Here is a 25,797-nt window from a genome sequence, read left to right as displayed (position 1 = left end):
GGATGGCAGAGGAGGGACCTCCTGTTGTCCGTGGGACTCTGTCTGGGCTCTTGGCAGCTTCGTTCAATTCCGAGCGTCCTGGCAATGCTTGGGTCCACAATGCCGTCAGCCTTCTCCTCTCTGTGCACCCTTGGGAAGGAGGAGGAGGAGGTGGTCCTCGGTGGCTTTTCCGTGCAGGCGGCCGGCTGCCCTCGCAAAAGGGAGCCGAGCGCCGGCCCCCCCCGCTGCCGCCGCCGCCCCTGGGAGGTCTGCTCCGGGCCCGCGCAGTCCCTGCCCACGACCTCTCCCGTCGGCCTCGGGAGGGTGCAGTAGCTGCAGCCGCAGCAGCCGCCACAGCCGCGGGAATCCAGCCGGCCGCAGCCCGCCGATTGAGAACTCGAGTGAGGGCGGGGTCTCCGGCGGGGGCGGGGCTTAGCGCAGCGAGGTGGGCGGGGCGGGGCTTCGCGAGGCGGACCCACGGGGCGGGGCCTCCGGTAGGCGGGGTTTAGGCACCCGGAGGTGGTGGCGGCCGCCGCGGCGGCGGAGGGGAGGGGAAAAGAGGGAGGGGAAGGGAAGGAGAGGGAGGGGAAGGGAGGGAGAGGGAGGGGAGGGGAGGGGAGGGGAGGGACGGGAGGGGGAAGGGAAGGGAGGGCCGGGGAGGGAAGGGGGCGGCGGGCCGCGGGGAGGGAGTGAGTCACCTGACCGCTGCCCGCGCCGCCCGCTGGGCTAGGTCGCCGCCGTCAGTCGGGCCGCGCGGCGCCTCGGCTCTGGTGAGTGGCTCGGCGTCCCTCGCGTCCTTCCCGGGAGGGTCCGCGCGGCGGCGCGCGGTCCGGGCTGCCCGCCCGTGAGGGGCCGCCCGCGGGCCGGGCCGGCGAGGCGGGGAGGCGGGCGGCGGCCTTCTGGGCGGGGGGCGGCGGCGGCCCCTCTTCCTGGAAGTGGCCTCGGCGGCCGGAAGGGGCGACCTGCCTGCGCCCCGGGCTGCGAGCGCGCGGCCGGCGCTGTTGTTTACCGGCCCGCGCCGCACTTTCCCCTCGGGCGGGCGCGGTGGGCGCGGTGGGGCGGGGAAGCGCCCGGGGCCGCGGGGCGCCCGGTCCCCCCGCCCCCTCTCCGTCGCCGGGGTCCGAGCCCGGCCCTCCGGGACCGTGTGACACATCAGCACCGCCCGCGCGGCCGGCCCCGGCTCCGTGTCGTCCTCCCGCCGCCCCCTACCGCGCTCCGCCGCCCCCGACGCGTCCCGCGAGCTGCCCGCGTCCGGTCTGCGCGGCCTGGGTGTCTGCGGCGCGTGGAGTCACGTTGAGAATGGCCGAGGTCGTGGCCGGAGCAGAAATGCCACCTTGCGGGGCTGGGTTGAGCCGAGATGGGTTTGGAGGACCGGACAGCGCCGAGCTCCCTTTGTTGGAGTTTTGCCCACACGCCGTAATTAAGACTCCCACGGTGTGGTGAGGGTGGGCGCCGCTGGCCGAGGCACCCGCTTTGTGCCTGTCTAAGGGAGCACGAGTGCCACTGCCTTCTCATCTTGCGCGGCGGTTTCTGTCACTGAGTAGTATTGTGCGGAATGCCTTTGTGCAGCGAGCCTTCTGCGTGAAACTTGGGCCGATTTAGGTATAGTGTAGTAGTAATTGTGAAAGACGTGTGGGGGGAAAACAAGCTACTGTGCGATGCTCGAACGAACAAAGGCTGTTTTGTAGGGATGCTTATCTATTTGGAGAACTGTATCCGTGTTGGGACTGTTACCCTTGGTGGATGCCACTACTGGGTCTTTGTTCCTATACTTTAACGCTCCTTCTGTCTATCTGGAGGCTTTGCGTTTAGAGCCGCCCAGAAGGATAAGGGGGGGGGCACACCGGACGTGTTGGTGACAGAGCACTTGAGCACTTCACATGGTCAAGCAGAGAAATGGAAAGAGGTGGGCACGCTGGCTTCTTCCTGGTCTTGGGTAGTGGTGCAAGGGCTGGGCTGGGTTGGGCTTGAAGGCACTTGCCACTTCTGTCTTTGGCTAAAGAAGCCTGGGGAGAAAAGGACTCTTGGTGAGTCAGCTTGGAGTGGGATGGCTTTGGTTTAGTGACTGCATTGCATGGTGTGTTATTGTTGTTTAATATGGCTGGGTCTGGTGGTTTACCATTGTTCAGTATGTTGGTTGGATAACAAGGTAGGATGATGACTCCTTAAAAAAGTTGGGTTGCTGAGTCATTCACCCCAGCCTGAGAGGTAATTAAGAACAGCTGGTGCAGATACGCTCATCACATGCCTCCACCATAAAAGGCCAAGGAGCGCTCAAGAGGGGTTGCTTTGGAGGGCTGAAGGGGACCCAGCCAGGGTTGTCTGTTTTGATACAGGTAATGAGTGGGTGAAGAGCAACGGCAGTCTTAGCAAGTGGCCAAGTGGTGCTGAGGTTGTGTTTAAACACAGAGCGGCCTCATGACCTACTGCCTGAGAATGAATTTGTGCTGGAGAGAGCTAAAACTGAGCCAGAAGTTTACAGCTAGGGGTAACCTAATAACAGGATTGTCATAAAAATATTTACTACCATTACTGTACTTAGTTTTTTGTTTCCCTCTTGTGGTTTTGTTGTTATGTGGTTTATACATTTCAAAAAGTGAACTTAATTTGTTCTTTATGAGAACAGAGGACACTTCCTCTTGGTTTTCTTGGCCCTTGGCTCTTCATGCATATAGTACTAGTTTCTGGTGGAGAGACAAGGGTAAGGGAGAGTATGAATGGAATTGGCAGGTTGCATTGGGTCAAGTCTAGAAGGAGCTGTCTAATGAAAAGTAAACCATATATATACAAATTTCATTCTCTTGGTTATGGTGCTAGAGTGTATTTGCATCTTAGTTCATTACTTCTTGCTGTAAAAATGACCCAAGCTCACCAGACAGCCCCCTTATTAACAAAGTTGAGGAATGGAAAATGTGAAAGGTGGGGAGGGCAGGGACTGGCCCTTACCTGTGGTCAAAAGAATGACTAATTCTTACTGATGGTAATTCATTTAAAACATTTTGTAAATGGAAAAGTGGTTAATTTTGTTGCTTAAGTTTGAGCCTATAGGAGATTAGAAAACATGAATTTTTCAAATAAGTATTAGGATCTTCAAGGTGAAGTGCCAGATGATTCATTTGGAAGAAAATAATAAAACTTTGATTTTTTAAAATTTTAATTTTATGTAAAACAAGGAAGTTTCAAGATACAGATAAATAGGACTACATACATGTTATAAAATGTGGGTACGGGCTCCTCTTTTACTGTTGGGGAACATAAAGAATTTGTTAACCGCCGCCAATATCATTCTTTCAGCAACTGGAGTATTTTTTCAAACTTCTGATTTCCTCTTAAGAGCTACCATTCTTTCAGAATACTCTTAATATTCATTTAATTTTTATTGCATATGTAGTTCTATTCTTTTTTATGCTGTACTTTAAAGATTTGAAACTTGAATGTAAATTTATTACATTGTTGATATCAGGAATGGAAATAAAAAAACTCAAGAGTTGCTCTTTACGTATGATACCATGTATTTTGAATTTGGAAACAAGCCAGCTGGTTGGTTTGTTAAATATATGTGATCTGAAGTGTAGTAATATGGAAAAGGGTGCAGTGGGAGCACCTGAAGATAATGTACACATTGGATTATGACTTGGATATAACAAATTCTTTTAAAAGTTATTTTGTTCTGTTACTCCTTGAAGCCATTTTTGGGGGGGCCAAGTTTACGTCTGTTTTAGTAAGGATTAATAAGACTACATAATCAGGGGTGCCTGGATGGCTCAGTTGTTAAGCATCTGCCTTAGGCTCAGGTCTTGCTTGATCCAGGGTCCTGGGGGTTAAGCCCCACATCAGGCTCTCTGCTCAGTGGGAAGCCTGCCTCTCCTTCTCCCATTCCTCCTGCTTGTGTTCTCTCTCTCTCTCTGTCAAATAAATAAACAAAATCTTAAAAAAAAAAAAAAAGACTACATATTCAGTAAATCACTTGGGAAGTGGAATTTCCCCCCTTAGGAGAATGTATGTATTTAGAAAATCAGTTTCTGAGTATGCTAAGATTCAGTTAAATCTTGTAGGTCATGTGCCTTCTGCACTCCTGTATTGTGAGAAATAATGTTTAGAATAATGATTGCAAAGTTCTTTAAAATGACCAGTTGTCAGAAGTTCTCTTCACTGTATAGATCTCTCCAAGACTTAGGTGTTACGAATCAGCTCCTAACAATTTTCTAATGTTCTGTTAATGGGAGCATTGCTTTAATCTGAAAACTTGCATTTCTTGAGGGTTCTGTTAGATGGAGGGTTGTATTTGTTTATTTATGTATCTGTTTACTTATTTATTTTAAATATTTTATGTATTTGTCAGAGAGCAGAAGGACGGAGAGCTGCAGGCAGAATAGGCAGAGGGTGAAGCAGGCTCCTGGCTGAGCAAGGAGCCCCATATGGCACTTGATTTCAGGACCGTGGGATCATGACCTGAACTGAAGGCAGACACTTAACTGACTGAGCCACCCAGGTGTCCCGGAGGGTTTGTTGTATGTGGTGGAAGAGGTGACTTATGAAACTTTTATTTAAAAAAAAATATGTGCAATAATCTACCAAAACCAAAGGTAAACTGAGCACTCTTTGCCAGAATCCAGGTCCCTTGAAGAGATGAAACATTTCAGAACTCAGATAAAATAGACTTATGCCACCGTGAAACCCAGACTTCTGGCTTACTCATGGATAGCCTTAACGAAACTGAAGTTGCAGGTTCAGTCAGCCTGCAGCTGACAGAGAAGCAGTAAGCAAGGTGGTTCCGAGTGGGAGATCTGGAGCCAGACTGCCTTGGATCAAGCTCTGGCTCTCGTACTTACCTGCTCTGAAGCCTTGGGCAAGCTGCTTCACCTAGTTGTGCCTCCCTTTCTCATCTTCGAAATGGGGATGATGATGGTGATAGAATGTATATCCTAGAGACTGGTTGGACAATAAATGCATTAATATGTGTTAAGTGTTGGCTCCATCTTAATACATGTGAGGTGTTACTATCCGTTCACAGTCAGGGAAGTGCTCTGTTACACAGCCACATTCTGTAGTCTCTTTGAACTGAATCGCAACCACTGATCATCAGGAAGACTGAAGAGAGCATGTGGCTGTGCAATACGTTGCTACTACTGGAAAAACAGCCCCAGTGAACATTCTGATGTTAAGTCAGTAGCAGGAACTCAAACACCCAACTTCTGATGGCAGGGAACACAGGATGTGGCTTTTTTCTAAAAGGATCTAACCATCTCAGCAAAGGCCTGCAGGTGGTCATCACCAGTTGGTTGGAATTGGCTTTTGAAGAAATAAAAGCACTTTCCATTCTGCATCTAGTCAATTCTGTATGTAATAGTTGAGGACTCTGGTCTGGCAGGTTTAGTAACCTGTTCACTCCCTCCTTGCTTATTAATATCAGGGCAGACTCATTTCTTAATTCTTACTCCTGACCAGTTTTTGGGGAACATTTGGAATGTAAATATACCTGCCAGTTACTTCTAAGTATTGTATTTTCCTGAAATGACATGCCTATGCCAAGATAGAAAAATTAGCCATAAGAAACAGTGGATATGTTTATCATATGGCTTCTTGCACCTGTAGGTCATTCAGAAGGGTTGTGTCAAGCATTCTGACCGTCCTTTAGGCTAGAGTGTGAGTTTCTTTTAATTTATTTACGTATTTATATGTATATAATCTCGACACCCAACGTGGGGCTTGAACTCACAACATGAAATCAAGAGTCACGCGTTCTTCCACCTGAGCCAGCCAGGCGCCCCAGAATGTGAGTTTCTTGATGTTGAAGATACCTATCTTCTGTTTTATCTCCCGTGGAACATTGAATGTGCCTTGGCTGTGTGTGTTGCAGACTTTTGGTTGGTTGCTGCAGTGGTGGTATGGTATAGATTCCTTTTAGTCCTGTGGTTTTCAAACTTGGGAATTTTTGAGAGTGAAGGTGAGAACATGTCTGTACCTCTTAAGTTATGTTAAATGTGTAAGTTGAAACTTTTGATCATTTTAAAATTCTGCTTTCTGTTTTCATTATTGATATGAGTATAGAGGGAAGCAGCTGAATTTAATAAGTCATTCTTTTGGTTCATCTCCTGGGACAGATAGAAAATTCGTCTTGTGACTTCTTTTTTACCTTGTAATTGACTTAGAATTGAATTGAGCAAAATGTAATTTGGATTGTCCAGATGTTAGACCTCTTATGTATCTAATACTTTTCCATCATATCCTCACTCCTTTTGAACAGATTCTTTGTTGTATTTAGGATCAGGGACAGTTTAGAGAATATTAATGGGGTAATAAAAATTACCCCAAAGCAAACATAAGGCAGAAATAGGAGTTGCCAGGAACTTGGTTGCTAATGACTGTTGTAGGAGCACAGTGGGCATGCTGTGAAGTTGGCAGGCTGCGGGTTCCTTTCTCAGCACTGGCACAGTTTAGAAAATGTTACCTTAATGCAGTTGAACCTATGTGTGAATCATGTTCTTTTAAAACCTAAATAATTTTCTTAAAGCTGTGGAAACTTAGGAAGTATTCAGAAGAGTATTTTTGTGATAAAGTTATTATTCCCAGCTTCTATCTGATGAAGCTATTTTCACTTTTTTTGTTACTTCTTAGATTGGATCAGAGTTACATTAGACAGTTATAATCCATTTCCCCATTTCCCATTAACATGGAATTATACTTAAAAGTGTTTCATGTAATGGAGTTGACCATTGACATTGACAGTATCCTACCTGCATGGTAACAGACTAAATAGTGTGGTGAGGGAAATGTTTTGCCCCTCTCTCCTGCCTTTTTTTCGCATTGATCTTTTTACTGACTTGCCTGCCTCCAGGATTCCAAGGGGGAAGTGGGTTTTGGCCTCAGAGGTGAACTTTTAGGGTCCTGTTGAAGAAATGGTGATATTGACCCACTCATCTTCCCATTTACTGGTATCTTCCTATGCCTAATGCCTTATTCCTTCTTTAAAGTGTGCCACCATCTTTTGGAAGTCAGCTGTATCAGTGAAGGAAATTATCCATCAGAGAGTTTGTTATAAAATATGTCTATAAAAGATTTATTAGTCTTTGAATAAATTTATGAGGTTATTATTAGGTTGTCATTTTAGAGTAAGTGGTTTTCAGTAAGATCAGTGATTTCATTAGTGTGTATTTTTCACTTAAATATTATTTTTCAGAAATGTAAAGTGGTTATCAAATGTTGGCCCAAGACACTTTTCCTTTTCAAAGAACCTAACATTTCCTTATTTATTACATTTTTCTGAGGAGTATTCCCAGCATGATTCAGGGTTCTCCTACAGATAGATTTATCACTTAATTAGAAGGTGAATGAAAATACTCACTAACTTTTTAAATAATTTTTTTTCCACATTAATGGAAGACTTTTGAAGTAGAAAAGCATTTTGCTTAGCCTGATAGGGTTGCATACTTTCATTCCCAGCCTTTATCTAGAGAAATTAAATGAAATGATAGGGATGAGTCTGTAGCTACTCTAACTTGGCCGATTTAATGGTCTTTTTGTGGTAAAGGATTGTCACAAGTTCTGTTCAAACTCTAGATATAGTTCTTTGGGTTTTTAAAAAATGTGTTTTGCCCCTCCTGGCATGTCTGTTGCCATAGGCCTGGTTTGTTGTCTGTTCCAGACCCCAGGAGGGCTGGGACACCTTTTCCTCTCTGGAGCAGGTCGGCAGCAGTGTATACCCATGGCAGGGGAACTCAGAGATTTGCTTTCCTGCATTTGCTTCTCAGGCCCTTGCCCTGTTCCTCTACTCAGTTAACTTTGAGCAGCTTTCTTATCTCTGGAGAGTAAGGAATAATTGTGATTTTAAGTTTCAGGGCACTTTGGTCTCTTATCTTTCTGTGCATGGTGCTCTTCTCCCCAAACTTAAACACAAACACATAATCAGCTTTTGTTGTGTGTAAGTAGTAGGGTTGGTAAATTCATTACAGCATTTGTGGTATGCCTTTGTATTAGGTATTGGGTTTATGTTTGATTAGTGAAACAAATATTTATGCCTTTTTATGCCAGGAACCTCTATAGATATTGGTAGTATAGAACTTCTTACAAGTTATTGTCTAGTAGACAAGCCATTACTATAGCATGTATTACTTTCTGTAGTAGCAACATGTAGAATGTGCCTGGGAGCCATAGAATGTAAGAAACCTAAGTTTTAAGAAATCAGGAAAGCCTTAGGAATGTCAATGATGAATGCATAGTTGAACAGAGGAAACAGTTTGTTTTGAGATCTCTTTTGAGAAGTTTAGCATTGAAGAAGAGTAGAGAAGAGGGATTTTAGTAGGGGGAAGTTGGGTCAGGAAGGGTGTGTGTTTGTGTATGTATGAATTAAAAAAATGTCAGTAGGAAAAGGTTGAAGATGCAGTGTGTATCTTTGTTTTGTTTTTGGTTAGTTCCTATTATGGTTGCAAGGTGGCTGCTACAAGTTCAAGTGTCGTAAGTCAGTGACTAAGTTCCTTGGGAGAGGACTATTTTTCCCCCCCACGGGATGTCTCTTAAGTAAAACCTGTCCCAAAAGCCTTATAATAGATGCCATCCTGACCTTCTCTCTGTTCATGGGCCAGCGTTTTACATAAGCCCATACCTAAATGAGTCAATATCAAGGGAAATGAGACCATCACGATTAGCTTAAATGGGTCATCATTCATCTTAGTTGGTACTGGGACCTGCTTCCCCAGAAACACATAGCCTCAGGGAGAAAGTAGATTTGTGAACATAATCAGAGGTTGGTTAGAAAATGAGGTGATGCATGGTATTGGGTGATCAGTGGTACCATCCTTGCCTGCTACTTAACCCATCACTACAGACACATACTTCTTTTTTTTTTAAATTTTTAATTTAATTTTATTTTTGCTATTGAGTTGTATAAATTACTTACATATTTTGGATATTATATATTTATTTTAAAATTTTTTTAAATTTTTTAATAAACATGTAATGTATTATTAGCCCCAGGGGTACAGGTTTGTGAATCTCCAGGTTACTACACACTTCATAGCACTCACCATAGCACATACCCTCCCCAATGTCCATAACTCCACCAACCCCCCCCCCCACCCAACCCTCAGTTTGTTTTGTGAGATTAAGAGTCTCTTATGGTTGCAGACACATACTTCTGAATAGAAAAAGAAAATGTGGTTGTCTCTGGATTTGGAGTTTTAGGTGACTCCCCCCTCCCTTTATCATCTTATATTTCTTGACCTTTACAGTCAGATTCAATAAATTTTATTTAAAAATATTTAAAAATTGAAAACGAAATGCCCATTTTACAAGGAAAAAAAAGAAAAAAAAAACCCTGTGGAAGGAATCGAAATCTATTTCTTTTAGTGCTCCCACAGTTCTGAAGTTCTCTGTCATTTCTTAAGGGGAAAAGGAGGATATACAATTAAATTTCGTAGTTTCTGATTGTATCTATGCCAAGAGAATCTCTCTCTCTCTTAATCTGCAGGACACGTTCTCCTGTGGTATCTGTGGCTCTCCTGAGTGGTGAGGCTAGAGTAGCTTGAATAGAATGGTTGATTCAAAAGAATGCCCACTTGGATGCGCAGGATTCTTTGGAACCCAAACTCTTGAATTACAAACAGGAGCATCTTGTTTCCTCTCCACACACATTCCCCTAGTAGGGGGGAAGGTGATCCTGTGGTCAGTTCGTTAGTTATTCTTTTGGGACTTCAAGAATAAGGCCACTTTAGGTTTATATAGTGTTCTTCGTGGTATGTGAAAGGCAAACAAATAAGTACACAAATAGCATTGTAAATTCACAAAGTAGAAGCTAATTGCTAATAGTTTTTCCTATTTAATAATAACGAACAGGCTGTGATATAGATGGTAAGTGTTTTGAAATGGTATTAATTTTTTAGAGAGAATTTAGAAAGACTATATATACTGCCAAAATAATTGTCTTAGGTAAAAAGCAATAATATTTATCTACTTAGTGTTCCTTAAATAATATTTGCACCGAGAAATATTTCAGCTTTTTTTTTAATAGGCCTCATATTTACTTATTTGACAAAATCTTATAATTATTGTATTTGGGAAAGTGGCTATGAGGGTTTAGGTGGAAAGTCTACAGTTTGGATATCCCCATTTAGAAATGGTAATTTTGACTTCCAAGTTAATATATTGAGATACTGTAGCACTATGGTGACTGTCAGGGATTAGTGGATCAGGTTATTTTTAAATAAAGCATTTCAATTTCATACCCTTACTTAATTAAAAAAAATTTCAGATCTGTGATTCATGTACTATTCTAATTGTTCCCCTATAATTGCTGCCTTATTTAATTAAAATTGATAACTTTTAAAACCCTTTTTTTTTTCTTTAACTCACATTTATTATGAGTTGGAATAAAATGATGTTTAAGGAAGGGTGGAGAGTTTGAAGGCACTTTTCTTTGTTGTTGTCCACCACCCCCCCCACCCCCCCACCCCCCCCACCCCCCGCCCGCCCAGTTACTTTGCGTACTATGTGTGTTAACTGTTAGATCTACAGAGTCATTCTGACCTTGATCTAGCTTTGGGACTTTGACTTCCTCTACGCAATCAGAAATAAATAATTTGGATCATGGTTATGCTTTTTATAGTTTGAAAACAAAGTGACATATGAAGAATTTATAGTATTTCATTTGACTGTAGGACATAAACACTTAATACTCTATATGAAAAGTAACTTTTAGTGAAATACCTTATAGCAGTCTGTCCTTGAATTTTCTATATATAGTTGAGTATAACTATAGACGTTTGACTTTAGTTCCGCATAGTTTAATGTCAGATTCCTTTTAATGATACATGAGATTATGTAATCCAAGAAGTGTTTTTTTTTTTTTTTTTTTTTTAAGATTTTATTTAATAGAGCACAGAAGGAGAGGGAGTAGCAGACTTCCCGCTGAGCAGGGAGCCTAACTTGAGGCTAGATCCAGGACCCCGGGATTATGACCTGAGGCAAAGGCAGATGCTTAACCCACTGAGCCACCTTGGTGCCCCCTAAGAAGTATTAATCAGAAATTAATTAATCAGTATTGAATAATAAAGGGAAATTGGTTATTTCTTGAACGCCCTTTTAGTCTAACACTGGTCTCATCACACACAGGATACTTGAGGCATTTCCCTCTCTCCCTTATTCTTCCATCCCTTTTCACTCTCACCCACCCTGTCCCCCACCACCCCAAGAAAACCTGCACACATGTGTCACTTGGGTCATGCATGTGAATTGGAATGTACTATTTGGATGTGGGGGTAGAAGTCCTCTATAGCCTTTAAGTTACTGACCCCCTCAGGGTTTCTGTTTCTGCATCTGTAACAGAAGTGGGGAAGCAGGTCATACCGGATGAATGTGTTCTTTTAATTAGAAATGCTTTAGTTCTGTGCCACTGGCAGTTATCTTGAGCAGACTTTCCAGTTTTAAAGATTTCTTTTTACCTTGTTGAGATCTTAAGTTTACTAAATGTTTATTCTTCCAAGATACAGGGGTCTCTGCCTTTTGTAACTTAATTCTGGGGTTTGCAGAACCTTTTAAAATACAGTTTTCTGTTGGTCACTTGCATAATGGTGGCAGTAATAATGATAAAATAATAATGATCTTGTGCCAAACACTGTGCTATTAAATGCACCAAACCATTCGATCCTTAGAGTAAGTGTTTTCCTTATGGGAATCCTGAAGCATGAAATCAGGTAGCTCACAGAACACACACCTGGTGGGTAATACCGGCAAAGCTCTAATTGTATTTTAGTACTGCTGTTCTTTCCAAAGATATTCTGCTGGCAGTGTTAAAATAACCTAAACTGAATTTTCTTCTGCGTTTCATAATTCTCTGTGTTTGTTTAGCTCTTTATCCCTTTTAAAGGCCTTTGTGAGACAAAATAGGTTAGGAGCTACCTACTTAAGTCTAATGGATGCACATTTGCCCTTGTTTAAATAGCTACACCTGACTTGATGCATCCTTCCTCCTTATCTTCTGTACAGAGTTCTCTTTTTCCACATTAAATCATCCTTTAGTTTAGAGACCTATAGAGTTTCCTTTATTCTTTCGTATTTACTGTGAAGATACCAGTGGAAGCTCCTGTGTTGTAGAGTTGCCCATGAATTTCACACATAGTAACAAACCAGTACCACTGATGACTGGAGGAAATATCCATTATAAAGGAGGCAAAAGTATTTGGCATTCTTTGGAATTGCCTCTTTGGGAGCCTTCAAGACAAATGAAATAAATGTCAACTGCATTTTTTAATGAAAGTACATTGTTTGATTTATAGTTGTCTATTTTAGTATTTTTCTTTTTTTTTAATTTAAATTCAATTAACCAACATACAGTACATCATTAGTTTTTGATATAATATTCAGTGATTCATTCATTGCGTGTAATAACCACTGCTTATCACATCATGTGCCCTTCTTGTTGCCCATCACCAGGTAACCAACCGCATTCTCCTCACCTACCTCCATAGCCCTCGGTTTTTTTCCCGAGTCAAGAGTCTTTCTCTGATTGACTTATTTCACTTAGCTCTTTCTCTGATTGACTTATTTCACTTAGCATAATACCCTTCAGTTCCATCCTTGTCATTGTAAATGGTAGATAACTCCTCTTTTCTGAAGACTGAGTAATATTCCATTGTAAATATGAACCACATCTTCTTTATCCATTCATTTTTCTGGTTATAAAGTATCATGTATTTATAGTTAAGAATTTGAATGCAGAAACAAAAATTACCTAAATGTAACCATTGTAAATATCTTGACATACATTCTAACTAGAGGTGGGGGGAACCAAGATTTCTGGAGCTGTTAAATGTGCAATGCCTGTTAGATATACAAGTAGTAATTTGAGTATGCAGTTAGGTACATGAATATGAAGTTCAAGAGAGCTGTTGAGATTAGACCAAATATAATTATGAGAGTATACCGTTAAGTCCATGAGTGATCCTGTTCTTACTTTGGGTCTGAATGAGTTCACCTAGGAAATGTGTGCAAAGAAGAGGAGATACCTGAGGACTAAGCCCTGGGCTCTCCAGGGTTTAGAGATTTGGAAGAGGAGGACAGTCCATCAGTGAAAATTGATAGGTGGCTGCCAGCAAGGTAGGAAATCAGGATTGTGTATCCTGGAAGCCAAGCGAAGAAAGGAATTCAGGGAGAGAATGGTCAGCCTGTTGAATGTTGCTGAGATGCTGTGTAAGAAGACCGAAAATTTGTCATTTAGCAGTGGTTTCCATGGAATGGAGGGGGAAAGGCCTGGTTTTAGTGGGCTCAAGTGAAATTGGGAAGAGAGGGAAGTGAAAATAGTGAGGATGTAAATGGCTCTTTTGAGGACTTCTATGAAGGGGAGTAGAGAATTTTTTTTTTTTAAGATTTTTATTTATTTATTTGATAGACAGAGATCACAAGTAGGCAGAGAGGCAGGCAGAGAGAGAGGGGGAAGCAGGCTCCCCGCTGAGCAGAGAGCCCGACGTGGGGCTCCATCCCAGGACCCTGAGACCATGACGCGAGCCGAAGGCAGAGGCTTAAACCACTGAGCCACCCAGGCACCCCGGGAGTAGAGAATTTTATTGTAGATGGAAGAGCATTGAGAGAAGAGCCAGTATAGTATGCTCTGTGTGATAACGGGAATTCTCTGTATTCATCTTTTTTCCTTGGTGAGACTGTAGAAACTTGTCAATTTTACTTGTTTTCTCAAAGCAACAGCTCTTGATTTCATTTATCAGTTCAACTAAAAGCAAATGCAAAATTTTATTATGTGAGTAGTTTTCTTGGTGGAAATAAGTTTCATCAGATTTTGTAAGGCTTTAGTGGTTTGGCAGTTCAATAGTTCATTTCTTTAGAAGATTTTTGAAGAATCTGTTTCAGTTGGTATTGCTGTCAGTATAAAATATTAAACCATATGTATAACATTGTTCCCAAGTAAGAAATCTTACTCTATTTCTTTACCCTCCCACCTCCTAGTTTAGTCAAAATAATGTAAAATGTTAATTAAAGGTTGATTTTCCTCTTTGTCAAATTTCTTTTCTATTTGGAAAGTCTTCAAAAAATTTAAGTCTCACAATGAAGTTATCAACAATTTAGACTTAACTGTGTTTTAATATTTTTGTTTACTATTTAAATATCTTTAAGTTTATGTTCTTAGTCAAAGTATTACATGTTTTTTGTTTAAAAAATATGGAAAGATTTATCATGAAGCAACCCTATCTGTTGTACCCCATTCCACCCCTAATTCTGCTTTGTGGATAATCATCTTTACCCATTTCTGCTGTGCAATTTTTTTGGTAGTTACCTGTGTATCTCTAAGATGTTTAGACCTCAGTTTATGAACCTAATATATTATCTGTTGACTTCCTTTTACTCTGGATATTAATTCTGTTGCTTCCACCATCACCCCACCTATATTTGTAATCTGTTATTTCATTTCTGTTCTTGGTCACCTCTACAATCCCAGAATTTGTTTTATTTTTTAATTTGGTCTCACTCATCCAAGGAAGTACCTTTTTTTTTTTTTGACGTATCTTTTGACTCAACATTGTAAGTCATATAGAAATACTAGTTTTCCTTTCGGTTCTCTCTGATTCCATCTCCCAGCTATTCATTTTACTTTCATTTTGTCAAGATTAACAATGTCTATATCCCATTTATATTATTTATATTATATATATAATATATATCTATATCCCATTTATAATTATATTAATTATAACCATAATTAAATCTTCCGCTATTTGTCATTCTGAACGTTGAAAACCAGTTAAGTGTCCATATTCTCATGCAGGGGCCCTGGACAGCTAAGCAGTATGCTATTACACTTCTTTTTTTTTTTTTTAAAGATTTTTTATTTTTTTTATTTATTTGAGAGAGAGAGACAGTGAGAGAGAGAGAATGAACGAGGAGAAGGTCAGAGAGCGAAGCAGACTCCCCATGGAGCTGGGAGCCCGATGTGGGACTCGATCCCGGGACTCCAGGATCACGCCCTGAGCCGAAGGCAGTCGTCCAACCAACTGCGCCACCCAGGCGTCCCGCTATTACACTTCTTTAACTAGAGTTCCAGTGTCTCCTTATGCCGCGCAAAAAACCTTTCTAGCATCAGATTCAAATAATAGCTAACATTTAATCAAATAATAGCTAACATTTAATTAATTAGTCAGTAATTCTTGAGCAGTCATGATGTGCCAGGCAGTGTTCTAAAAACATTCTGTATATTATTTTATTTGATCCTCCCAATAGAAAGTAGTATTCTTGTCCCTACTTTACCTAAAAACAGAGGGAATGCCGTCAACGTACCGGACAGGAGATGTACAGTGCCTTGCCCAGCTGCCAGGGTTTGTCATCGAGCTGCAGAATGCTCTTCCGTGCTGTCCGCCCTCGCGATCTCTAGAGCAGAAAGGCGCTATGTTTGTATGGTTCTGACAGGCTTTCGGTCATGGGTGTGCCCTCTGATCATCACCCTGTGCCCTTCTTATCTATAGCCCCTGATTTTGGGATCCTTGGATGTCTTGGGTGAATACTTAGAACATGGTGTAGGAATGAAGGGTGCCTTTAGAGGAGGCTGAGTGAGTTTGGGAATTTCACTCTTCTGGGGAATTTTGGGGAATTTTCACTCTTTGCTTTTTTTTTTCCCCTTTGAGTTTCTTATATGAGCCAGAAGTTAACTGGGATAGTAACTACACACCTCCTTTACTGCCCATCAGTTGCTCATCTTAGAAAACTGACAGTTAACATAATATTTAATGGTGAATTATCAAAAACTTAACCTGATAAGGGAATAAGGCAAGAATGCCAGCTCTCAGCGCTGTCACTCTTCAGTCATTGCAATAAGGGAAGAGGAATAACTCTAAAGATGAGAAAGAAGAAAAACTGTCTCTGTTTGCAGATGACATGATTATGGTACATAGAGACTCGTAGGGAATCTTCAAAGCACCTGTTAAGACCTGATACGTGAATTAAATAGGATTGCAGAGTTCAAGGTTAATATTTAAAAAATTGATTTTTTGTTCACAGTGTAGCAGCAGAAAACCAGAAAATGAAGTTTAATAAACAGATTCATTTATCGTAACTACAAAAAAGTCCCATAAACTAGTTAGGAGTAAATATAACAAAAGATATGCAAGACCTCTTTACTAAAAGCACCGGAATAATGCTGAAAGAAGAACTAAGTAAATGGGGAGATTTGCCATGTTTGTGCATGAGAAGACTCCATTTAGATTTTGGTTCTCCCCATATTGGTATATAGAGTCACTGCAATCCTAATAAAAACTCTGCTGGCTTTAACAGTTCAGTAAGAAAACAGCCCACTAAACATGAGCAGATAAATTGAACAGATTTTCACAGAAGAAGATATACAAATGGCCAATAAGCACATAAAAAGATGCTCAACATCAGTGGCCATCAGGGAAGGTAAATTAAAACCACACTGAGATACCACGGTACATTTATTAGGTAGGGTAGCTAAGATTAAAAAAACTGAATACCAAGGATTGCTGAGAATGTGGAGCAACTGGGCTTGTGCACTGCCAAGGAGCGGTTCAAAATGATACACTTGCTTTGGAAAACTGCTCAGCAATCTCTGAAAAGTTAAACATGAACCTACCATATCACTCAGCTCTTCTACTCCTAAGGTGTTTATTTACCCAAGAGAAATGAAGTATATGTCCATCTGGACGTTCACAGAGGCTTGATTACAGTAGTCCCAAACTGGAAGCAATGCAGTTAACGTCCATTTTTGCTAGACTCGTCCATCAGTAGTTAACTAGATACACAAAGAGTGATACAGTCATACAATGGAATATTATTCAGCAATAGAGAAACATCTGATGTATGCAGTATGAATGTCACTAAGCTGAATGAAAGAAGCCTGAGGCAGAGGACATATGTGTGATTCTATTTATATAAAAATCATAGAGAATGCGTGCTAATCTACAGTGACATCAAATCTTTTGTTACCTGGAGCTAGGAGGACAGGGAAGGAGAGAGCAAAACGGGGCATATGGAATTTGGAGTGATGAAATTTATCTTTTTTTAAAATTTCTGTATCTTTATTGGTGGCAGTTTCATGCCTATATGCACGTGTCAAAACTCACTGAACCGTACACTTTAAATAGTGCAGTTCTATGTAAATCATACCTTAATGTTGGTACAGAAAGTAGTGGCTGACAAGTACATGATAAAGAGTGTTTTCAGTAAATTAGCCTTATTGGTGTGGGCCAGTTCTAATTGGTAGTTCATATTTTCATAAGATGATCTATTTCACTTGAGATACAACAGTCTTATTAAGGATCAAGTAGCCGCCAAATATGTTAAGCAAATAAAAGACTGCTTTGTTTTCTTAAATTCTTTCCAGTTAAAAAGGTATAATCGTGGAGTCTGTTATTCTTGTTTTGGTTCTCGAGCTCGGGTTTCCTATGTTAATTCTTTTTTTTCTTCCTTTCTTCCTTTCCAAGCTATTTTAAATGTACTATCCACAGTTATCAAAGTTGAATTTGTTGACTTGGGAAGTAAAAAACCTTTTGTTTCTGACCTCTGAGTTGGTGAGGCTGTAAATAGGGTCTTCACACTTCTCTAACCGTTCAGATGTCTCCCCTCTGTGTTTAACTTTAGCTCTATCATTTCAGATATGGAATTAGACCAAGAAAATACAATAAAAGATCCCTGATTAAATGCATAATTTTTAATTCGAGGAAGAGTAAGTGGAGAAAAGTCCAACTTTCCCTTTGTGGAAGCAGGGATTGAATCATGAGCTGCAAAAATTTTTTAGTGATTTGCTTACCTTCTCCATTCTCCACATCTCATTCTAAAAAAGCTGTGGCAGGGGTGCCTGGGTGGCTCAGCGGGTTAAAAAAGCTGTGGTATCTTTAGTCACATAGTTAACATCGATTTCCAGGTCATTTTCCCATATGTTATTGTAAAAGTCCTCTAAAAACAACATCCATGTTTTGGAGCTTTTATAAGGTCTTCTGCTACTTACTCAAATTTTTGTTTTGTTTTCTATTTTCACTCAGTTTTTTTTGATCTACACATTTGTATATCTCATCTATTCATACTTGGGATTTTTTCATAAGAGGAATGGATTTAGAAAATGGGGCTATCAGATATGTTTAAGCAAGTGTGATGTTTAAGATCTGCAAAAACATAAAGAAAATAGCAAATCTTGGAAACTGAGTTACTCTTCCTGGCTCTTCCTGGCAAATGACTCAGCTCTGAGAATACAGGAAAGAATGTAGACTTAAATTATTGTCTCTGATTTAAATTCCCACAGACTTTTTTTTTTTATTAACGTATAATGTATTCTTTGCCCCAGGGTACAGGTCTTCCCACAGACTTTTTGATGTTAAGCTTCTTTCAGGATTGGGAATGGTAATAAGAAAAGCCCTTCTTTTTAAAAAGACACTTTTCTGTGGGCATCTCTACCTTACATTAAAAGCAAAATTATTTATGTATTTATTTATGCATTAATATACAAATATATAAAGGCTTCAAAAGGAAAGACAAAGAACTAAAGGTGTACACACACAATATTGTTGGGTCTTTGCCATCTACTTGAATAGTAAAAGATGAGGTGCACCTAACTGCAGAAGAACACTCAAACGCTAGGTATCTTGGGTAGATTGTAACAGAAACTGGCTTAGGTGAGCTTGAAGCTTAGGAGGGAGCTGAGAAGGATGGTGTGCTGAATGGAATTTTCCTGTCTTCTGAGCCTTTGGAGACCCTGACCTGAAACTGAGTGAGGTAAAGGTCATTGACAGACTGTGACGGAGTTGGTGGTGGGCAGAAGCAATAAGGAGAAAGAGGTAGAAATTACAAATGGCCACTGGAGAGAAGGGGAGGGAGGGTCTAAGGAATTCTTCCTTAGATGAAGATGTTTGCAGATGAAGAGTATTGTTTTTTCTATAAAGGCCAACTCAGTTGCCCATTTTGCCATATGGGATGTCCAGTTGATGCCCAACCACATCCCCCCCCCCCCCACACACACCCTCAGCTAACAACTGTTTTGGAAATCATCATTTTCATTAATTGAATATTATGGTTAAATGAGAATTGACTAGGAAGTAGTTTTTGTTTGGAGAGTTATTGCAAATAAATACCTTTAGGAATGTTCACATTCCTGTGTAAGTTGATCCTAACGGTCATTGTCCTTGCTTTTGCCCAAGGCATTATTTTCATTTTGAACATCTGTAGGTGATGTTCTTGAATGTAGAGACTGTTTTTTACTTGTGTTTTCATGGCACTAAATCTGTTGGGTAGCTCGGTATACACGTGTAGAAAGGACATTTGTCATTGTTCAGTGATGATAAAGGATGTTTGGATGATAGTTTTTGTTTCTGTTTTTCCTTGTAAGTGATTCCTTGGTTATTTTTTGTGCCCTTCCACACTCATAATTAAAAACAAGGAACCAAAGTTCTATGGTATTTGAGGGAAACAAAATTCCAGCTCTTGTATGTGTAGAACTTCATTCTAATACAGTTACTTTCTGAATTTTGGTTGTGAAGCATCGTACTTGGTCCATGATCAGATAACCACTTTAGGCTTTTAAAAGATTTTTTAAAAAGTAGGTTATCTTTTAAATTATGAAAATGGGATGAAACCATAGCATCTTGTTTATTTATCATTTTGAAAGCAAAAACATCAACTGGTGACTTTTAAAACTTGAATCGTGTATGTTGAGCAGAGAGCAGAAGTTATTTCTAAATCGAAGTACAGGAAGCTTTAAAATGCTTGTTCATCCTTTATCAGCATTACTGAATGAATCAGCAAGCTACAAAGGTCAACAAACCTTTATTTTGAATTATAACAGTAGTTATATAGTTATATATAACTATATATATAACAGTAGGTTATATAAAACTATATATATATAGTTTTATATATAACAGTAGTTATATTTCTAGGAATAGAGAAAAATTCATGTGTAATGTAAGAATCTAAGTTTGGTGTTAATAAATTAACAGTTATAAATCTGGAAGGTTCCTTGGGTGGTGGTATATTTTACCTTTTAGGTTTGAGAAATGTTACAAGGTCACACTGACAGATGCTAGAAGGATGTGTGCCAGTCTTTAGTCATCATGTTATTGGGTGAAAAAATAGATTACTGACCACTTAGGTGGTTTTCAGAATTAGGAAAATTGATTTTCAGATTAACTTTCTGTAGTACCCCATATTGATGAGGCCAGGGTCGTGATGTCTTTGTTCATGCAAGTCAGCTGTACTGGCTTTGTTTATAGTTGCCAAGTTTTGTTCTTCTTTGACCAGTTGTCTTGCAGATACGTTTCTGGCTCCCAGAGGTGGGCTCTCTTTCCCTGTTCCTGACTGTGAGAAAGCTGGTATCCAAGGACTTTTCTCTGAGTGCGGGCTTAGTGGCATTGTTCCTATATATACCAGAATAGCTGATTGCAGTGTGTTTGGAAGAAAATGTAGATGCTCTGTGTTCTGGATTTGTAGTAAATATGTGAAATCATTCATTCAGAAGCAAGTTCCTGCATGGAATCAGGTACAGTTATGTTATGTGCTTGAGTTATGGCAGAAAACAAGTCAGACAAGATTTTGACGTTTAAGCTGAGACCTAAAAGGTGGGGAGTTAGCCAGCTGAGGAGTAGGAGAAGTGCAGGTTGCAGGCACAGTGTGTTCAAAGGCCCTGAGGTGGAGAGGAGCTTGGTTCCCTGGGGCAAGAAGAAGGGGTGGTGAGGCAAGAGAATAGCAAGAGAGACAAAACTCGAGATAAGGCTGGATTATTGCAGGTCTGGAGGATGGGCTAAGGATTTAGAACTGATCATAAGAAATTTGGAAGACGACGTTGGGTTTTGGCAAGGGAGAAATCACTTTGATGTGGGAGAGCACATTGGAGGGGATCTAGAGGGGATTGAGGGGGATGAAGCTTTTGTTATTATTAATATCATTAAGAACAGCTGATATTTCGTATTTGTTTGCTATAGGCCAGGTACTGTGCTAAACCATTTACCCTTATTGTCCATATAAACCTCATGACAGTCCAGTGAGGTGTTCTTGTTATCCTTATTTTACAGGTGAGGAGACCAAGACCTGGCAAGGTTAAAGCAGCTTGCCCGAAGGTCATACAGCTACGTAATGGCAGAGCTGGAATCTGAACCTAGTGTGTGGAGTTAGCCACTGGACTGTGTTTTCCATGCCTGAGATGGTGGTCCCTTGGTGGTTCTTGAAATCCGGTGGATCACAACTGGAATTTATTTATTTATTTTAATAGAACAAAGTAGATATTAGAATACTTTGCACTAGTAAGGATAAAATATTAATAGGTGAAACTTAGTTTCACTTTTTATTTAGTGTATTTGTACATGTGTGAGCTTAGACGCCATTATAAAAGGTAGTCTAGTCTCTGTCTAGACTAGAGCCAGTGATGGCTTGGACTAGAATTGTGGCAATGCAGATGGAGAGAAGTGGGTTTCTGTGTTGAGAAGCAGAGGTGGCAGGTCTCAATGAGAGATTGCCTACAAGGGCCGAGGGAGGTGTTGGATGAGTCCCAGGTTCTGCGAGGAGCAGGATCAGTCATGACATGCATATGCTTAGTCCGCTTAAGTGAGACACTTTTGGTTCTTTTGAGAGGCTGTTTGTTGTCCTTCCGGGGTCCCTGGCTCCTCTCTCCTTGGCTTATCTCCCAAATCTCTATCTCACAGCAAATCTAAGTTGGCTGAGAACTTCTGAAGTGATCTGTTACCCCAAACTGCCTAAACAGGAGGGCTGAGCCAAGAATAAATTCTTTTTGGGATTTGAGGTGAGTAGTGAGGGCTCATATGTGTGCTGACAGCAGCTTCAAAGTGAAGGTGTGGGAACTGCGTTTGCTGTGGTTTCCTTGAGAACCAGCGTACCTTTAGGTTACAGTGTTGAAGAGTCCAGAGTCCTCTTTGTTGAAGTTCAGGTCCAGTTCATTTGCTCCTGGCGCTCTGGGAGGCTCATTTCCCTGTTTTCATGCACAACCTTTTAGTAATACTGTGGGGAGGCAGTACTGCAGTGACTTTCTCTACTGTGTGTTCAGCAGCTACTAACGGGAGACAAAATGGAGTAGTCGGGTACTTGGTATGACTCCTCATTCTTCGCCTTACTGGTTTTTTGACCACAGCCAAGATACTTCTTACTGAGCCTCAGTTTCCTTATCTGTAAGGCTGGGATGATGTAAGAGCATCAGTGTCATAGGGCTATGTTGAAGAGTAGGTAAGGTAAGCTGTGTCAGCACCGCAGGCCTGTGCCTGGTACAGAATGATAGCTCGATGAATATTTGCTGTTAGTGTTTTAGGATAGTTTCTTGAGAGACTTAAGCATACTTATGAGCGACGTCTAATGGGAAAAAGCTGGCATAGAGAGAGAGTTTGGACATACGTGAGAAGAGAGTGTTAGGGGAAGGTCCTGGATTGAAGATTCTGCAAGGGTGCTTTGAGGTCGAGAGCAGACACTGGGGACTGTTTTCAGTAGGAGAGGGGGCCTGTGGAGGTGGTGGTGGGAGATCCTCGTTGTGGTTGTCTACTGGGAAGGACACTTAATGAAGACAAAAGTGTCCACTTGGAAGGAAGGCTCTTGTGGAGAACGGGATATCAGGGCACACGAAAGAATTGATGAACAGTGCTGAGACCATGAATTTATAGTGACCCCAGCCTGTGTGTTTTTATGATTTTGCCTGGCTGTGCAGAGGTCGGCAGAATGACAAGATGTAAAAGTAAGATGAGTCTAGTTACAAGGGTTTGCAAGGCAGATGCCTGAAACGAATAAAGAGGCTGGGGACTTGGGTGCAGGGACAGAGAAAGGCAAGCTGTTGAGTCTGGCTCGGCGGGGGGAGGTGCACACAGTCTTAGAGAAAGTGGAGGGCAGTGGTCTGTGTGGCTCCACACTCATGGGGCACGTGATCTCTTTGATAGTTCTTCCTTACGATTCCTAACTCTAATTCCTTGTGTTGGTAAGTGAAATACTAAGACCAGTTGCAAAAGGGAATTCACTACTCTTTTGAATGGGCACAGTCCAGAAGTTAAGTTAGTCCTAGTGCCTGTTTTGCAGTCGCCGTGATTTTATGTGGTGTGCTGAACCAGTGAGTGATCGGTTGTAAGCCTTAACCTAGGGCCGAGCTCAGCCACATAACGAGACATTTTGTTTTCATTGACTACTTCTGAAGAACTCAACGTTTTAGCTGTATTGAGTACTTCAAAGATAAACACGTAAGTAAGGTAGGATTTATAGATGCATTTCACGTGTTTGTGACTAAAACAGCCTGTCCGTGAGGCAGAAGTCACCCGTGATCTGGGCCTGGTGTGCCTGGACACCAGTAGTCCTCTTGTCTCCTCTCATTTTTGCTTGGCGTGTCACGAATCTGGAAGCAAGAACGTTTATTCAGTCACGGAACATTTGAGGACCTTCTTGTTTTAGGCAGTGCAGTAGTTCAGAAAAACAAAAGTGAATGACAGGTGATACGTGTGAGGAGTTTCTCAGTCTGATCATGCCACAGAGAGGTATGCGTACACTCCTTGGGCGTGCTCGCCACTGGCCGTTGGGCTCTGGAGGAAGATACTAGAACCTCTCTTTTAATTTCTTACTTTCAGTCTCTGTTATATAATAGATAATGTCTAAGAATAGTACATGATTGAACTGTGTAGATATACATATATTGTGGCTATCTTTTTTGCTAGTAGTTTGTATATGATAAAAATGGTGGTTATGATATGTCATAATATTTAAAATGTGGTGTATTTTAAAATACATACACATTTTTTGATAACTTATCTTTGAACATTTTCAGAAAACTAAGAGTTTCTGTGTATGGTAAATCATGTTCTTCATGATGAAATAGTTGTACTCATTTCCTCTATTTTGTAGTGTAAAGTATGACTTGTTCTATAAAAAGACTCGTTAAGATCTGGCTTGACAGATTCGAGTCTTTTTCTCAAGTCATTTCTTCCTTATGTTGGAGGAACTTTACCTTATGTAGAGTGTGTCTCTTGTTATAAAGCACCAAAGCCTCCTGCCAGCTGTCAAACGTTGGAGAAGGGAGAACGGTGGTATGCCATACGCCTGTTCTACTGCCAGGCCCATCCCAAGGGTGACCTCTGGGGAACTAGGCACACACGCCCATTCATGTCATAAAACAACAGGTTTGGGATCCCACCCAGAAACTTCCTGGACCAATGAGTCTGTTTGCTCATTGGAGGTGTTTTGTCAGGGTGAAATGACTTACTTTCAGAGAACATAAAGTTCTTCCCTCCCTCATCCTGAGATCCTTTTCCCTAAAATTAGAAAAACTAACTAAAAATGGTGGTGAAGAACCTATTTGAAATGAAATAAAGTAATAAATATGTCTAGGTTCTCTAGAGGATTTTGTTTTCATTTTTGTTTTTGTGATGAGTAATTTCACTTATATTTGACACTGTCATTTTTAAAAATACTTCTAACGAGACTATTCAAGTGAAATCTTGCATGTGTTTTTACAGGTTTGATGACGACGAGAAGCATGCTTTCACTGAACTTCCCGACACCATTTGTTATGCAGAATGTCTCTGAGTGAGATCGCGGTTTTTGCCTATGAATCTTCGGTGCACAGCACCAATGTCTTGCTCAGCCTCAATGACCAGCGGAAGAAGGACGTGCTGTGTGATGTCACTGTCCTTGTGGAGGGCCAGCGGTTCCGTGCCCACCGATCTGTGTTGGCGGCGTGCAGCAGTTACCTCCACTCGAGAATCGTAGGACAGGCCGATGCAGAGCTTAACATTACTCTACCAGAAGAGGTGGGAAAGAGGTCCTTGGTTCTGGAAGCTTCCTGATTTTAGTTTAACTGAACCTAATTAAATCTCTTTATGGTTTTTAAATTTAAAAAATAAAACAGAGTCCTTCTTGTCATGAGGCTGAGGAGCAGTTCCCAGGTTCTGCAGCAACTCATTTCTTTAACTTTTTTCATGGAAATTACAACATTTTTACATTTAGAATTGTTAATTTTGGATGTTAGTTAACAATATTGAACAGTTGAATAACTTTACCTACTATTATATTCTTTTATTTTATTTTTTTGAGAGAGAACATATGTGTAAGTGTGGAGCAAAGGAGAGGGAGAAAGAAAATCTAAAGCAGGCTCCATGCGCAGTGTGGAGCCTGAGGCAGGGATTGATCTCACAATCCTAAAATCATGAGCTGAGCCAAAATCAAGAGTTGGCTGCTTAACTGACTGAGCCACCCAGGTGGCTCTATGTTATTTTCTGATACAGTGACCAAAGCAGGGCACAGCCAGTGGATTGTAGACATTGGGAGAGATCATGCTTAGAGTCATGGACACGCTGTCTCACATTCTCGCCCTTTGACCTTTTCCTGTAATGGGACACTGAGTGGGTTTAGGGTTCTAGAAATCATTTTTGACATGGCCTCATGGAAAGTAGGTACTCCATAAGTGTTCTACTGCCCCCCTTCTTCTTTCTTGAAATTGTTTCTGTGCATTGGTAAACCAAAGGTGATTTTGTGTCATAATTGTGGAGCTTGGTTTTACACATGTCTTTCACGGCAGGCTGTTGTGGAGCTCAAGCATGTAAATGTTTCTGTCCTTGTTATGTCCTGCCTCCCGGAGACTTCTCACAGGTCTGCGAAGTGCTGGTTACACTCACTCTTACTCGAATAGAATAGCTTGCTTTTACTTAGTGAGTGAACGCAGCTAGAAGAATGTTGAGCCTTGTGACATTGGGACACAAAATAGCAGCTGTTAAGAGGAGTTTGAGAAAGTATATAGAACTTTTTTGTTTATGACAGGTCTGTGTGGACAACTCTCTGATGGATACTAAGCCTACATACAGTTTAGCTTACTCTGGTCACCCGTGCTTCCATAAAATTGTCGTTACA

General features: G+C 41.1%; 1 protein-coding gene across 4 annotated transcripts in view; it reads left to right on the top strand.

Moving 5' to 3' along the window:
- Positions 1-703: 703 nt before the first annotated feature.
- Positions 704-25,797, top strand: part of BACH1 (BTB domain and CNC homolog 1) — a 44,191-nt gene continuing 19,097 nt past the window's right edge. Inside the window, exons 1-2 of one of the 4 annotated variants that reach the window (XM_044251039.1) lie at positions 704-749; positions 24,408-24,701. In XM_044251039.1, the coding sequence (XP_044106974.1) occupies positions 24,468-24,701 (234 nt within the window). In that variant the 5' untranslated portion in view covers positions 704-749; positions 24,408-24,467. The other 3 variants (XM_044251041.1, XM_044251040.1, XM_044251037.1) reach the window with 3 other exon arrangements.

The sequence above is a fragment of the Neovison vison genome, chromosome 6 (assembly GCF_020171115.1).
Source record: "Neovison vison isolate M4711 chromosome 6, ASM_NN_V1, whole genome shotgun sequence".
NCBI classification, from domain to species: domain Eukaryota; kingdom Metazoa; phylum Chordata; class Mammalia; order Carnivora; family Mustelidae; genus Neogale; species Neogale vison.
The sequence above is the reverse complement of the archived record's forward strand: the minus strand, read 5'-3'. Positions and strand labels throughout refer to the sequence as shown.